At 38.4% G+C, this 17,716-nt stretch overlaps 1 protein-coding gene across 1 annotated transcript; it reads left to right on the top strand.

Moving 5' to 3' along the window:
• The first annotated feature begins 1,841 nt into the window (after positions 1 to 1,841).
• AQP (aquaporin) lies at positions 1,842 to 16,642 on the top strand. The gene is made up of 7 exons (XM_067269451.1): positions 1,842 to 2,000; positions 2,996 to 3,172; positions 3,245 to 3,446; positions 6,356 to 6,437; positions 7,149 to 7,287; positions 16,163 to 16,386; positions 16,493 to 16,642. Exons 2-6 carry the CDS (start codon positions 3,001 to 3,003, stop codon positions 16,342 to 16,344), a joined length of 777 nt encoding a protein of 258 aa, XP_067125552.1. The 5' UTR covers positions 1,842 to 2,000; positions 2,996 to 3,000; the 3' UTR covers positions 16,345 to 16,386; positions 16,493 to 16,642.
• Positions 16,643 to 17,716: the final 1,074 nt, after the last annotated feature.

The raw sequence follows: 17,716 nt of genomic DNA, 5'->3' as shown, positions 1-17,716 counted from the left end.
TAAAATGACCTCGTTAACGCTGTTTCGTTTAGCGCTTTGTCATCTAGGAAAGTATCCCCCGCGTTAAGCGGGGTCTTACTGTAAGATAAATCAAGAATAAGACTATTTATTTATTAATAATAATAATAATAATAAGACTACTTATTATTATTATCAGCCATTCTTTTTCTAAGAGAGATAAACCCTCTGTACACGTGATTGGAGTTGCCTTCATTCAGCACAAATTATTATAAGGTTAAGTAAGTACGATTTAATATTTATTTACCAAATTTCATAGAATAATCCAATCATAATTATGTCAGCAAGCTTATTGATACTAACCGTCAACTCCTGACAGCTGTCCAAAATTATACCCATTACGAGTAGGCCCACAGTAATAGGGCAGCATGAGTGAGGGATGCTTTGTACAGAGTGAAAATCCGAAATAAAAGGAAAAACTCCCAAAGTTCAGAGATTTAAGAAACTATCTCGGAATAAAACAGTCTTTTTTTCTGCCGACCCGCCCACCAGTGGCTAAATGGATAAAACCACTGAACACTGGTAGTTGGTTGTGGGTTCGCACCTCATCAACAGTTGGGCACAAGATGGTTTACGGGTTTTCTTCACGTGTTTAACACCTATACACAGGCTAGTTTCCCATATGACTACTGTTTATATATAAACCAGTGGTTCTTAACCGGTGTTCCGCTAAATTATAAAAGAGACGGACTTGCTGAAACTATGATTGGACAAACTTTATCGTAAATTCGCAATTTACAACGCAGACAAGACGTAATTTGCATTTTGAACTTCACTCGTTACCTTTGCAATGACAGAAACCCAAATATTATATCTAAACATTGTATAGAGAATCCCTAATTTCAAAAATATTGCCTGCAACGTTAAAACTTATACAAGACCAAGTCGTACAAATGTTAACTTACAAGTCAAGATCATTTAATATGCTTCTTTTAAAAATTTGAATATCCATGGAAGCTCAATATAAATCTGTTTTTGCGCGCTGAAGTAAGAATGTTGTTCAGGGCCGAGTGCTATGTCCCTTTTTAGAACATAAAAACCACTGATATAAACTGTGTAAGAAAATTTTATAACAGAAGATAATAACATTTAAACTCTTAATTTCATAAATAATAATAATAATATAGTTTTAATGGAACACGAAGTTCAGTGTTACCTCGATCTTCTCCTTAATGATGTCCTCTGATATTAAATAAAGAATATGAATAAAGAATAGATTAGACCTCCCAGGTAGGAAATTGGACCCTATTTAGGACTAAACGGAATCTTTATTAAATAATAATAATAATAACATCAAGGCTTGACTTAGAGTTGTTGTGTCCTTAAGCTGTAATATGTGAGAGGCTCTTCCCCTCCATAAATAATGATACACGTGAAAATGTAAGGCCCTCATAACGCGAGGCTCTAAGCTGAAGCTTGTTTAGCTTATTTGCAAATTCGACTTTAAATATATTAATTTCTTTAAGGAATTATTAAGGAATTTTTTACATTACTTTCCACTTTTATAATAGGAAATAGTTTAAATAATTTTAAAGCATACTTTTAAACATGAATACACCAAATATTGATATAATGTTGCAAGTTGATAAGAAACAAATATGATAATTATTTTGTACTCTTAATTGTCTTTAGTAGGTTGATAGAATGACGATTAAGCCAAAGATAATAATTTCATTGACGTTTAATTTTTTAGAATATATCCAATAAGTGTACTTTATATTATATTATAAACTTTGAATTGATAAATAAAATTTTAACGAGATAACAACGAGTGTTAAGGATCATGATTTATATTTAGATAAAAGATTCAAAGTTTAACTAGATAAATAGACTATACCAGCTGCTAGTGGGCTTAAACTTTTCATTCTAGGTCCTGGATGACTCTAAAAATAATTCGAAATTTCTTTTTTTAATTCCGGAAATAACCAACTCGTTGAAGCAACACGTTAAACAGGGAGAATAGCTACACTCTTCAGGTCTAGGTAAGTTTCTAACAGATTCATTTCATATATATAATATTAATTACAATATTATACAATACAATATTAAATATTAATTATTCTATGAAAGAAAAATAAGATTATTTATTAATTAAATTTATAAATGGAGATTGATATTTTTATAAAACGTTAGATACAATGAATTGGATTTGTAGTCTCGGTCCGAAGATCACAAATCCCGGATATTTTTAACTCCAAAATTCATAAAACAAACCTCTGCAATGTTTATATTAATCAGGTTCGAGTACAAACGGGTTTAAATTTTAAAAACAATATATTTTTTTCTATTGTTACTTCAACAAGATTAATAAATCGACTAACATTTGAACGTTTGCAACCTTTACCACTTCCTTATTAATCGTTTTTATTACCTCATTTAACAATAATTGAGGTCGTATTATATAAAATACTATCGAAATAATTTTATAAAATCGATTTATCTTATGTTAAAATCTGGACTGAGTGCCCTTGGCACAAAATCAAAGCGCTAGAAAACTTTTTTATTTTCCAAGTTTAGCAACGTCCTCAATATCTTTTCGACGAGCATCTCTGTGTCGAGACTCCCTGCATAAATCCAATTAAATAAATAATAATATTTACTTTTAAAATATTTATATTTAATTATACATAAATGTAATTAATTTAAATAGAATTATTTATTTATTCTGAAATATATTTTACAAACTTTACCCGATTATAAATCGCAAAATATAGGAAAATTGCCAAAAAAAAAAATGTTTTGGCCAACAAACAAATTTCTTCGTTTAATGAGAGAAATCCATATTGTGTTAAAAATATTTCGACACACAATGATGACATCACGGTTGTGACGTCACTACTTGGCTGTCAAAACACGACAGTTATATTTATATAATCAAATCTCGGCCCCTCCAATTCGGAACAGTTACAAATATAATTTTGTTTTAAATAATATTTGCAATTCTAGACGATTTATATTAATTATTTTATTTATGTAGAAAAAATGCATTTGCCTTTACCGGAGGTGGCAATTCCCTACGCTGTACTCTTATGTAATACACTTTTATTCAAGAGTTTACGCTTGCTTACATTTCGTTTCGTGCCTTGTTCGTGGAAATTACTGTTTTCAGAAATTATTTCAACTTTAGAATTATGCAGCGATTGTGCAGAATTAGGTAAGTTTATTATGTATTAATATAATAATATAAAAAAGTAATAAATATATTAATAATATTGTTATTTAATAGGAGTCGTATACGAAATACATGGAATGATCGGTTTAGGTCTGGCATTGTTCATGCTTTGCATGTGGTGGAGTCAAGTATTCGATGATGCAGAAGCGTGTCCTTGCGGTCCAATCGAAGATTTCATTTTTCCAGCACAATCAACTAAAGGAGATATTTTTAAAAAGATAACCGGACAAGTATTAGGAGCCATTGCTACTGCCGGGTAATTATATTATATATACGAACCATCAAGACCAAAATGAAATAAAGATATATTTATTAAAATCAACCTACTCCACCGCGGTAGGTTGACCTCACGTCAAATCCGAGCAAGCAACTACAGGTATTTTTTAGTGTTGCCCTCGTCTCTCACCGCGTGATTTCCCTCATTACAGGGCTGGAAGAAATCCACGACTGATATAAAAAATGGCCTCTTATTGAGAGCGGAAAACGTCAAAATATATGAGGGTTTGTGAATACGATATGCGATAATAAAGCAATAACTTATGACTCAATTGGCAAGGGCAAAAAGCCAAAAGTCGTTTAACAGTAGGTACTTGGTTCAAAAATGTTTAAAAAACACTTTCTATTTTAACTCTTAACCTATAAAATATTATAACTTTCAAGTAAACTCGGCCCTAAAATATTAATTCATAGAATTATATATTAAGATCCGTGGACAATATTAAAATATTTACTTATTTCAAAAATATTCTAGTACAGTCCTGTTTTTATACTTTTTAAATAAAAAAATAATATCATATATCAGTTTAGTTTCGAAATTTAAAATATGCAAATTAATCTCATTAAAATAAATTACAAAAATATCTTGACCTAATTCACTTTGGATTTAGTATAAATAATTATTTTTTAAGGTTTTGTACATGTTATAATTTAAAAAAAACTTAATTTTACAGTTTAATTAAAGATATATAAAATACTGTATTGCTAAAATTTTAAAATTTAAACTCATTATAAATTAAAATTTTAATCTTAAAAGATTTAATATCTCTCTATGCATCGGTAAGGTCTCTTTACAACACGAGTATCTTGTACAAATAAAATTTTTGTTGCTTGCAGAGCCAAAAATGCCCAAGTGGCGAGTTTGGTATGATTTTTTAAGAAATGTCTTCCGCATGTCTCGAAATGTTTGGTTTAATTTGGACTACTGAATATCTTTCTGGACGACGTTGAAAAGGGGTAGTTTTATTACGATCACCACGACATAAATAATTATATTTACTAAGTTTTCTCTTCCTTGTATCTTGATTTACACTTTACGTTGTATATTGCATAAAAGCTATTCCATATTTTACATGGAGCAGACTAAGTAACGCCATTATTAAAATACCATTTATTACTTTTCCGGCTCTGTTATATATATATAACAGAGGAAAAGTATGACAATCAGTCAAAAAATGACCCCCTCCAGATTTTTAGTTTTAGACTCAGAGGACATTGAAATGTTTTGAAATGAAAAAAAATTCGCGGTTTTTTCTATATGTATGGATGTTAGTGTGTGTGGGGAACGCGGTTTTGTTCACCTACTTTCAAGCTTAATAACTCCTGTGCTTCTTGTCGAAAATTTCTGAAATTTTTCAGGGAGGTTTGTGTATTAGAGGAATTTATGCTATTAAATTTTGGTGGTTAAAGGTCGAGGGGTGGTGAGATAAAGGGGAGTCGTGTGTCGTATCTCGAGTAGGATCGGACTTGATGACGATTTTACTCGTTATTAGAATTTAAAATTTTTTTATAAAACCCTCAAAATTAACGTTTTTGCCATTTTATAATAATTAAAAATATAAAAGTAATAAAATATCATAACAGATGTCGCCACACACGCAGTTTTAAATGTTGAGAAAGTTAAGCAACTCGTTGCTGGATTTTCTTTTTCATTAAAATATATATATATAGTCAAACTTCAGAACAACGGCCAATGTTTGTAGGCCAATTTATTTATACTTTACGTGTAATTGATGAAAATATTAAAAATTAAAAAATGCAATCAGGTAATGTAAATTTCATAAATTTTTTATAGAATTTTTGGTTTAATTTGGTTTAAATTAATTAATAGAATATGACAACGTAACACGTTGATCTACCAGGGGATACCTCCCAGGAAGACTTTCTATGGGAAACTGTCACTTATTTAGTTGTGAGACAGTAAAGAAAACCCGAAAATGCCACACGACCGGCCGTTGTTCATGCGCGAACTCACAACCAACTGGTCGCGGGTTCGCATCTGACCAACAGGCTAGCAGCTGGCTGCTAGCGTTTAGTGGTTTTATACAATCGGCTACTGGTGAGCTAGGAATTAGGAAAACAATCGGTCTTCGTTCAATCTGACGATCGGTCTTCAATAAAAATTCCATAAAAAATACGAATAAGCTTGAATATTTAATACGAGCTATCAATTCTCTGTATACCTTACCGACTGCCTGACGTACTGTACCATTAAGAATTCTATTTCCATTTTTCTGTAGTGCCACACGAGAGGATCATTCGTAGAGGGACCGAAAAGATCACAAAATGCGGAAGTTTCTTCTAGAATAGGAATTTTAAAAGACCTAATCATATAATAAGAAAGACAGCTTTCGCTAGAGATGTTATTCGAGAAAGTTCGGCTAAGTAATAAACTTTATAAAAAAAAATTCAAAATGATAAGAGTGAAATGGAATGATGCTAAGACAAATTATAAGTGAAATTCGCAAAATTAAAATTCAAGATATGGAGTTTCTCGGTTCGTCTTCTACAACCCACCTATAAGGAGGACGCCATGAGAATAGGATAAGAACGTTCTATTGCAATCTCATTTGTAAATTATGATAATAATTGGCTTTATTCCGCTTTTAGTGGGTCAGGTGTTGCGAGATAAGATGCCAGCCCATCGCTATGGAAGATACGGATTTGAAATCGATCCCGAACCCTATTTATTATAGGTTCGAAATGTTTCCATCTTTCACATCTATTCTAGCGAGTTGGGCCTATACATAATTGAAGTAATTGTAACTCGCTGTATAGAACTTAAAAAGTATTTTTTGTTATAAATATCCTTTATTCTTAGAAATGGTAATTAATTTCATTTCATAAAATTTAATATTAGTTAACTATTTTAAATTATTTCTTTTTCAGATACATAAAATATGTTTGGTCTTTTCATATGGTACCAGAACATGAAGTACTTCACACTGCAAAGTGTCAGGCGGGTCTACAGGTAATTAAAATAATTACTAAATATTTTTATGTACATTCATAGTTATGTACAGTACATAAAATAATACGGAAAGTTGTCAGTTAACTCTGGACCTTTCTTATCTACGTTCTTCCACCATCGTCTATGTTCTATATGCCTGCCTCAAGCCAGAACTTTGTTGTTTCTGAAAATAGTTTACGCAAATTATAATTAATTTTTTTAATTTTTAAACTGTTTTCCGAATTGCATTACAAGTGATGTTTTTAATTTAAAATTTTACTTATCATATATTACATAGATTATTACCAGAGAAATGCGTAAATACAATACAACAGATCTTGAACTTGAAATCGAATACAATTTGCATAAACTGAAATTTTGGAAAAATCGAAAGAAATGCAGTACTGTACTAAAATGCAGACGACACTTAAAATTTTATAGAATTTTATAAGCTTAATTAACGTAAAAATTTAAGAAAATTTTGTACAGTAAAACCTGTCCAAAACGGAACCTAGACGAAGAGGAAACCTGTCTAAATGGACCGATTTTTTATATTTAAAAACTGTTCAAAACGCGAAACCTGCCAAACCGGAAAAAATATTCGTTACCGCGCGATTCCGGTTTACTCAGGTTTTACTGTATATTATTATGAGATATGTAGGGATATCTCTACAATAATAAAGTGATTTACAATTTTAAAGAACCGTATCTAATAAATATTTTTATCATTAGGTACCATTACTTTGGGGTGCTTGGATCGAAGGATATATCACAGCCATTAGTCGAGTAGTTGCCCTAGAATCTGTTCACTGGACTCCACTAACGTCAGCTGTAGCCAATTCAACAACAACCGTAGCATTAGTTCTGTGGGGTAAGTGTAGCTACTTTAATCTTATATCATGATGATTCTTTGAGTAGTTCAACCGAAATCACGTTATAGTAAGTGCTAATTAATGTTCCAAACCGTGTTCCTCTTGTTGGTGGGATGTATTCCGAACATTTTGGTGGGCACTTTTTGCCACGAATTCTCAATAGGATTTAAATCCGGAGACTGGGTTGGCCAATCCAGTTGTCCTCCTGGAACCACTTCCTCACAAATTTTGATCGATGGCAGGGAGCATTGTAATCCATGAAGTCCCCAACGAGAAACAAATCTTGAACACAATTGCATTCTTGTTTAGTACTTCGCGGTATTTCGGGTCATTTATCATCTCTTGAACGATCTGCAGCCTCCCAACGCCGTTTGCAGCCATACACGACCGCACTATTATTGGCGTTGGGTGCTTATTGTATGGGCTGTATTGTACACTGTGGCTTGAACTCTTCTCCCGAGTATCTTCTAACACAGACAGAAGTGGAATTAGCCGCAATTGGGAACGTCGACCGGTCACTAAAAAAGTACTTTTTCCCACTGTTAGAGGAGACCCTTGGCGGTAATCTGTAGTACAGACTAAAATTCATTTCTCTGAACTATCGACAGCAGCGGTTTCCTTTTAGCTTTATACCCATGCAATCCGACTTTGAGCAATGTGTGGCGCTCATCCTTTGCTGATTGGGGAACCAAGTGCTAATGAGTACTTGGGCTCTCGATCAGCCAAGTGCCGCGCCCCAAGCGACCATCAGCAAGGAATGAACATTTGGGCGACTGGACCACAGTTTATATAATTTTGTCTCACGATTGTTCTTTTAACCATAGTTTTGATTTAGAAATGAAATTTGGGTGATTTTCACCAGTAAAATGGTCAAGGCAATATGTTTTGTCACAATGAAAACACAATAACAAAAAAGCAAGATATTGTTTTCGGTCAGCCATTTTTGTATCGTATATTAGCTGGAAGACGTTTTCAAAGATTAGAAATCATCTTCATCGCCATTTTCTGAAACATGGTTATTGTAGTCACTCTCCAAGCATTTGATCAACATGGCTTGGAATAATCGACAGCAATTTTGTGAAAATTCGAACCCACCGGAATTTAGCCGGTAATGATACATCCCTTTCCGCGCGAGTAGAAGGAAAAGGGATATGAGTCAAAAGATAGAAAAAATGAATCAGGAGGAACAAGAGTCGAAAAACGCGGGTTGGCGAACCTGGAACTCGTGACCGAGAGAATAAAAGGGCGACGACGGAGAAAAGGGGGGTCGGTTACGTTTATCTCTTAGCCTGTGCGCGTGCGGCCAAAAAGTCGAGGGGAACCGCCGGAAATCCACGAAATCGTATCGGCTGTGAAGATCGACCCGGATCCCGAGGTATGACCCGAAGTTTTGTAAACTCTCCCTCCGCGAATACGAACTCAGGCGACCGACGCTCGCCGTATCTGTAATTGTCAAGTTAGCTTTAATAAATCTATGTTATTGTTTTATCCGTTGTAATGTCCTTTATTCGAATGTCGTCATCCGCCGCTCTACCGTCGAATCCATTCACTTCCTCCACTCGCATCCACTCGCGTAACGCGTAACTCCTCCGAACCGCCATCTTGACGTGGGCAGGTCTCACGGACCTGTTAGCCGACAAAAAGGAGGAACGAGAAATCGGCCGCCTCCCGGCACCCACAAATTGGTTTTTCAGGAGTGGGGTTCGACTCCTTCGAAATATCGATAGAGCGGAAAGGATCATATTCGAATAAAAGGGACCATTCCAGTCGAAGTAGGGACCTAAGTCATAGAACTACTTCCGATACTGTTCCTAGTCTGTCTTCCTAAGCTAATTAAACCTATCGCAAAAAAAAATGGAGGGCAATCCACAACCCGCGGTAGGGCCAGCTCAAGCGAATCCGAATCCAAACCCCCTCACCCTAGGAGGGTTGGGCGGAATCATTCCACTCCTGCCCGTATTTTCCGGAGAAACGGGAGGTCTCCGAGTTACGGATTTTTTTGACTCGTTAGCGGACGTAACGAAAGTCGCGGCATGGTCAAAGGCCCAAATGCTGGCCGTAGCCAAGCTCAAACTCACCGGGATAGCTCGGGAATTCGTACGGAAGGATAGAAGAATTAAAGAGGTCGACGAATTTGACGAGTTCAAGCGCTTAATGATCGCGCGGTTCGAAAGGGAACCTTATTCGTTTAGGCTTAGTAAATTTTATACCTGCGTCCAAAAACGGGACGAGGACGTACAAACGTACGCCGCCCGACTTCAAGCGCTCGCGATGGAAATCGAGATCACGCCGGAGCCCGGAGCCGACGCCGCAGAAGCCGCTATTATTCAGCGCATTCAAAGAAAGGAGTTAGATGAACGGTTAAAGGCGCAATTTCTTAACGGAATAGATATAAGGATCCGTAGACGAGTAATGAGTCGCGAGGCTGAGACCTTCGATGAGGCGCTCAAAGCCGCGATCAGTGAGGAGACGATCGAACAGCTCACCTCCCATCCGCGGGGAATATTACGAACAGTCCGGGACGGCGAGCGAGTGACCGACCCCCCCTCACAGGATCCGATAGCTCAATTGACGTCGGCTATGCAAGAACTGCAAGCCAGAGTGGAAGGGTTAACCCGAACCTCCGCGACCGGTAATGTTAGAATCCCTCCAGAGAGGCGAAATAATTGGGGAGATAATCGAGGTAATCGGAATAATCCGCCTTCCCAACGAGGAGGCTACCGCGCCGGTAACACTAGTCGTATGTCCAATCGACCGAATAATCAACCCTATCGGAACCGGAATCCCTCCGATCGCCGAGAGAACAATCCTAGCGATGCTCCTATGCGTACGCAAAGCGACGTCGAGCATGCGGAGGCCCCAAGAAGGCGCGAGAGCTATCGGGGTCGTGCTAGAGAGGAGAAACCCAACAGGTGGAGAGGAAAAGTACGAAGCGTCCAGGGCCAGCGATCCCCGTATAATAACCGGCGACGACCCTCTCGTGCCGAATACACTCCCGAAAAGGACAAAAAGCGAAAACCGCACACCGGGAAACCACAGGCTCAAGCGGTCACTGCTATTACTTATCCCGATATTCGAAGCGAAGCTACCTTTGAATGTTATATAGGAGGAAGCCCGGCCATTGTGCAGATAGACACTGGAGCTAAGGTATCCCTCTTGTCTAAAGCTTTTGCCAAAACAATGAAGGAAAGGATACACATCGATCACCATAAAGAGACCGATTTACGAAGCGCTACCGGTCATATCATTCAAACTTACGGTATTGCGAACCCTACCTTCGAAATCGGCGACCTGCAGTTCCCCTTTGCGTGTTGTCTAGTGGATATAGACGTTACATATCCTTGCGACGGCATTATTGGAAGGGATATGATCGCTGATAAGGGCTTTCTTATCAACTTAAAGAAAGGAGAATTGATTATACCTCCTGTTACGGTAGTAACGTTATTAAACTCCACGATGTCCGGAGACGAGTCGGGGACGGAACTACCCGACGAAACGACAACGCGTAACCGACAGGTCCAGGGAAGTCGGAATAAATCGAGGGAAAAGGCCCAGGTAACTGCGGCTATAAGATCTAAAAAGGGATCACAAGGACAGGTAAACGGAGAAGAAGGAAAGGAGGTAGTCTTAATAGAACCGTGCCGACTCCCCCCCATGACGGATAATATCGTAAGCGCGACCATCCGAGGACGTCGCACAAGTAATAAAATGGGAGTAATTGAGACACTTCCCCTTGCCCAGGAAGGAATATTCGGAGCCGATGTATTGGTCACGCCCAACAAAAAGGGACAAGTACCCATCCGTCTCCGCAATTCGACCCACCAAACGATAACGTTAAAGAAAGGAGAAAAAGTAGGCACGTATTTCGAGGCGGTCCAGGAAATAGACCCGGTCGGGACTATCCGAGAAGGAGAAACGGCACAATTATCAGAGGCCGAATTTAACCAATTATTTGATTGGACCGATATCCCGGAAGATGAACACCAAGAGCTTTTAGCCTTATTATATAAATATCGACACGTTTTTGCCGTTAATGATTACGATTTGGGGTATTGTGATATTGTGCAACATAAAATTGATACCGGCGATGCGGCGCCCGTGTACTCCCCCCCTTATCGAATTCCATATGCGCAACGGCAGCAATTAAATGAAATAATCGATGGACTTTTAGCGAATAACATCATCGAACATTCTACATCACCCTGGAGTTCAGCAGCGCTTCTCGTTAAGAAAAAACTAGGCGGTTTGAGATTAGTAATAGATTACCGCAAGTTAAACAAAATCACTAAAGTAGATCCATATCCACTGCCCTTAGTGCAGGAATCCCTTAGCTTGATGGGCCAAGCAAAATATTTCTCCACCATGGACACAGTCTCAGGATTTTGGCAATTGAGTGTATGTGATAAGGAGAAAACAGCCTTCTCCACACCTGATGGGCACTATCAATGGAACAGGTGCCCCATGGGGCTCCGTAACTCACCTGCAGCCTTTGAAAGAACCATGGACTTCGTCCTGCATGGTCTGAAGGGAAAGACATGCCTCGTCTACATGGACGACATCTTGACTTTCAGTCCCGACTTCCCTACTCACCTCAAACGCTTGGAACAAATATTCCAACGATTAGGCGAAGCCGGAATTAAGCTAAAACCAAAAAAATGTCATTTCCTGCAGAGGCAAATAAAATTTTTAGGCCATGAAATTTCTGAACAGGGTATAAAACCAGATAGCGATAAGGTAAAGTGCGTCTTAGACTTCCCTAGGCCCGAAAATGAGCGAGAAATTCGATCCTTTTTAGGATTAACTGGTTATTATCGTCGACATGTGGACAAGTATGCAAAAATTGCAAAACCCTTAACGGATTTATTGAAGAAAGATGCCTCTTTCGAATGGGGCCCGGCTCAACAAGAAAGTTTCGAGACGCTAAAGCAAATTCTAACCTCCACTCCATTATTAAAATCACCGGACTTTTCGAAGCCTTTTATCCTTGCTACAGATGCTTCAAATGTTGCCTTAGGAGCCATATTATCCCAAGAGGAAAATGGCACCGAGAAACCGATTGCTTATGCAAGTCGATTACTGAGAAAACCCGAACTTAATTACAGCACGACTGAGAAGGAGTGTTTAGCTACGGTTTGGGCTGTGAGATATTTCAAACCTTACTTATATGGACGAAAATTTACGATACTCACAGATCATCGACCTCTGCGTTGGTTATTAGACTGTAAGGACTCAACTACCAATTCGCGGCTATCACGATGGATTATCTTCCTCCAAGAATTCGATTTTGACGTGGTTCACAAAGCTGGAGAGTCGCATAAAAATGCAGATGCTCTTAGCCGTATCCCTATTCGGCAAATCCAGGAGGTAGAACCTATATTTTCCCTGACGCAAATCGCGAAGGCGCAACAAGGAGATACGCGGTGGAAACCCCTTATCCAACAATTGCAAAGCGGAGCAATCTCAGGAAATTGGAACGGCCTTACCTTAGATGAATTCTATCTCAATGAAGAAGGCGCCCTATGCCACAAAGGCACCAATAAAGGACAGTCCGACTGGTGGGAACAAATTGTTGTCCCAGCCGCTCTTAAGGATTATCTCCTATATACCTTCCATGATAATCCCATCGCTGGACATCTGGGAGAACTTAAGATGCGTTCTAAAATAGCTAAGTCGTTTTATTGGCCAGAAATGACCAAGGAGATACGAAATTATTGTCAAAGCTGTCTAAGCTGCGCGAAACATCGTCGGCGCGGACGCAGAGCCCAAGCCGAATTACAATTATTTGCTCCCCTTTCACACGTCTTTGAACGTACCGCTATGGATATTGTTGGACCACTCCCGCGCACCACTACGGGGAATAAATATATCTTAGTCTTCGTCGATCACTTTACCCGGTATGCTGAGGCTATTCCACTACCGGATGTTAGTAGTAAGACGATCGCGAAAGCCTTCGTTACCAATATTATATTACGTCACTCGACGCCGACGCACTTACTGACGGACCGAGCTCCGAATCTGATTTCGAAAATGTTTACCGAAGTATGCAAGCTTCTGAACATAAACAGGCTCCTCACCACCGCCTATCATCCCGCCAGTAATGGCGTTGTGGAAAGATTTAACAAAACATTAATTGATATTTTAGCACATTATGTAGCCAGAGATCAACACGATTGGGATGAGTGGATACCTTACGCTCTCTTCGCGTACAACACCTCGGTTCACGCTTCTATGAATGAGAGCCCATTCTTCCTTTTGTATGGTAGAGACCCTACCTATCCGTTTGATATAGTTACTAAGCCGGTGGAAGTGCGTTATGATATAGATGACAATTTTGCCTCAGAATTACAACAACGGATGAAATTAGCACATCAAACAGCTCAACAGGTGGCCGAACAGGCCGCCGAAGCTCGACAAGAACGACACCGGCGACAAAATAAACCTCCCTGTTATAAGGTGGGAGACAGGGTTCTATTAAAGGAAGTCGTTACGCCAAGAGGGTTAAAGCAGAAATTAGCACCGCGATGGTCTGGACCCTATCGAATTATCGAAGCTCTCGGTCCGGTAAACTTTAAAATTGAACATTTAGAAACCAAACGTAAGATGCATGTCCACGCGGATCGAATCAAACCAACAACCGCCCGCGAGGAAGTCCACCTGCGGCAAACGCAAAATAATGATCAGCTCACAACCTTGACCGCACCCACTGAGCTTGATCCATCCCCGTATCTCGACCCGTGGGACGAATTTATCTTAACCTCTATCCCTACTCAACCCCCTTCGGGAGAAATAGTAGAAAGGGAAAGTGAAGAGGACACCGAGCACGAGGACTCAGAACGCGAACAATCGGAAACTGAGGAACCAGAGAGTACGCCCCCATACGCGCTACGTAGCCGCGGCCCGGTCCCCGAACAGCCATGGGTGATGCCGCGGCCCAGTCGAAATCGTAGTCGCATCCCTCGGTTCGTTTCACCGACGACTAGTCTACCGTCATCCCCTGAGCGCAGGGAATGAAGGCTAGTCATAACCAGGTGGCGGCTTGCCCCCCCCCCGCTCCCCTTTTCCGGATTTGTAATTTCCGTCTCTCCTTCTCTTCTGCTTCCTCCTGTTCCCTTTTTGGTTCCGTTTCATCGCTGGGATGGTGTCGTCGTGCGTGGAATTTGGTAGCTTTAATAAATCTATGTTATTGTTTTATCCGTTGTAATGTCCTTTATTCGAATGTCGTCATCCGCCGCTCTACCGTCGAACCCATTCACTTCCTCCACTCGCATCCACTCGCGTAACGCGTAACTCCTCCGAACCGCCATCTTGACGTGGGCAGGTCTCACGGACCTGTTAGCCGACAAAAAGGAGGAACGAGAAATCGGCCGCCTCCCGGCACCCACAATTTCTTCAGAGTAGAAAAAGAGAAGAGAAAGCCAAACTGGCTCTCTCTTCTTTTTTCTAGCAAATGACGAGCATTGATGAATTGATTTTACCTCCATCTGGGTCATTTTCAAAATTAAACTTTTAGACACTTCATAAAAACCTGGGAAACCCTACTTGGTCAACTCGTTGCTCAGTGCTAGAACTTGCAACCAGTGGTTTTAGCCACTCGGCCAATGACTAGCAAAAAATTAGACTTATTATTATGTAAGCCATATTTGATTTCCTGTAGATCAGCGTTTCTCAACCTGGGGGTCGCGGTGATAATAAAGGGGTCGCGAAACAATAATGAAATCATTTTATGAGAAAAAATTATTTATTATAAACTAAACATTTTACTTACAATGTAATTTTACACATGTAAAGAAAAGAAATTAATGTGATGGTTGCATTTGTTTTTCATTTAAAATTTTCTCCACACGTGAATCTACGTTAGAAACACACAAAAGCAAATTGTTTTCGACTGATAAAAAGACGATTCCTGTATTTAGTTTTTAGCTCAACCATAGATGAAAAACCCTTTTCACAGAGGTAAGACGTGGCGAAAGAGATATTTTCAATGCTTCTGTGACTAAATTTCCATATTCATGTCGACGAGCAAGCCAAAACGTATTTAACATTTTCCCTCGCGATAACCATCTAACTTCTGTATGGAAGAGTTTTTTTACTTTCGCCCATTTCATCGCATAGTTTAGCAAACAGCCTGTTCTGCACACTAAAATAAAAGCACAGACGTACGCTTCGCATTCGAAACGTAACTGAAGTGGTGCGCCTCTTTTATACTAGTGACAACACGACTTGTTCAAACGCATCCACATGCATGTTCAAACATGCTCTCACAACGAATATTATAGAAGGAGATCAAATTACAAAGAGCACGTACACATCAAGTTGGAACTTGTAAATTGCTCATGTATGTACACGTCATACATGCATGTTCATACCCGTCGCTACAAACGCAGAGACGTAAAATAATAGGAATAGTTACATTACATTTTTTATACTGTCGGTATTTTCTTAATGTATAAATTTAGTGCAATGTGATTATATAATATTTAAAAAAATTTACATTTATAATTACGATCAAAATTCAATTAGTAATAGTAAAGCTTGCTGTACTGTACTGTATTTCTTTCGATTTTTCCAAAATTTCAGTTTACGCAAATTGTGGGCCTGACTGAATTATGGGGCGAAGAGAGTTATGTTACTCCCCGAGCTTAGTACAAGAAATTGCAATGAAATAATTAAATCAATTATTAAAATATTTCATTTAATCATTAAATGACGTAGGAAGTAACAAAACAATAGTCTGGTAACTTAGAAACTGAGATGCAATTAGGCCTATACATTCATTTGATTAGCCTATTATTATTATTATTTATAATTCTTTGATGGATATTTTCGTGAAATGTACAGTAAGGAAAACGCTAATTATAAAATATTTTATTTCAGCTCTCAATACTACAGGTGGCTTCTTCAATCCCATTTTAGCATCGGCATTAACATTTGGATGTTCTGGTAATACCCACTTTGAACATTTTATAGTCTATTGGTTAGGAGCTTTATTAGGAGGATGTGTTGGGAGATATATTCACACTTTTCTCGAAAGAAGAAGAAAATATAAGTTCGATTAATTTAAGGACAATAAAGAAATTACTAAAAAATTCGAGAAGTTGGTTAGTAATTAAAACAAAAAAAAAATCTTTCATTTGTACTGTATTTTATAAAATGTTACATTTTTTAAATACAAATATTGATTTAATTTTTTTTTAAATTTTTCAGTATGCCTTCAAGAAACAGTATTTTGAAAACTATATTGTTTCATTTATTTATTGAAAATTCAATGTCTTCCTTCTACCAATAAAATGCTGAAAAACATTGGTAATAAAATTGTATAATAATAATATTTTCTGTATTAATAAAAATTTTAAATTAAGAATATCAAAATTTTATATTTCGTTATTTTTTGTTTCTATTTTTGAATCTTTGTACCATGGGCAGTAATGGGGTTTTTCTTCCAGGCTCATCGTTTCATCACCCCACACCCTGGCCGAACCCATAATGGGGGGCGGGTGGTTAGGGATGGTATCTGATGTGCCTGGGAGGCTGCCCACAAAATATTCCTGGGGTTCTGGGTTCTCCACATGGATTAGATTCCTGATTCCCAAAATGGTAGACTGGTGCCATAACGGCCTTCACCATCCAGTCAGAATCTCGACATACCAGGGCCCCACAATTCTTTTGGCAGGAAGCCAAAGAATTATAGGGTTGTCAGTTGCTTGTTCATGGAACTCATCAGGCATTTCCTCAAATGAACCAATGTAAAACTGAATGACTACCTGCATTATTGAATTTTTTCCATCCGCTGTTCTATCATGATGTTTTACCACAGGGGTCCCCAACCTTTTTGTACCTAAGAGCACATTCCAGAATACCGGCTGGACGACGGGCACCATGTATTTTTTCAAGGTGAATTTATATTTGGACATAGTTAACAGCGCCGGATTAAGCCTCTAGCGGGCATCTAGACAAAATTTAAATTGGGGCCCCATTTAAATAAGTTGCTCCTAAACAAATCTTATATAATGTGACATTAGCATGGGTGACACCCGATGCGGATATCGTGGTGTCACCCAGGAATATTTCTAGATGGTGCGAGAGATATCGTGGCGGAGATTACTTCTGACACACAGATGGCTGTCGACCTTTTTTTTTTTTTTTTTCTAGTTAGTTAACGACTGCTGAAATTTCTAGGTCACTCGAAGTTATGGGCCGTACACGTTTCCCTACTTTGATTTTACGGTATTCAGAACGGACCGTTTTACTTCATTTCACGTATGGGAAATTGAATTGGTGCAGATTTGGCGGAGGGGAAAAAGAGATCAGTTGCATTTCGCTTTGTGCTTTCATCTGTGTTGGACGCCATTTCTACTTTTGAATGGTTAATCATTCAAAGTGAAAAAACTTTTACATAGCATTTTATTAAAAACCGAAATATTTTTATTT

Source organism: Centruroides vittatus, unplaced genomic scaffold (assembly GCF_030686945.1).
Source record: "Centruroides vittatus isolate TY-2023 unplaced genomic scaffold, ASM3068694v2 contig_350, whole genome shotgun sequence".
In the NCBI taxonomy this organism is placed as follows: domain Eukaryota; kingdom Metazoa; phylum Arthropoda; class Arachnida; order Scorpiones; family Buthidae; genus Centruroides; species Centruroides vittatus.
Note: the sequence above shows the minus strand (reverse complement) of the source record. Positions and strands in the feature narration are given on the sequence as shown.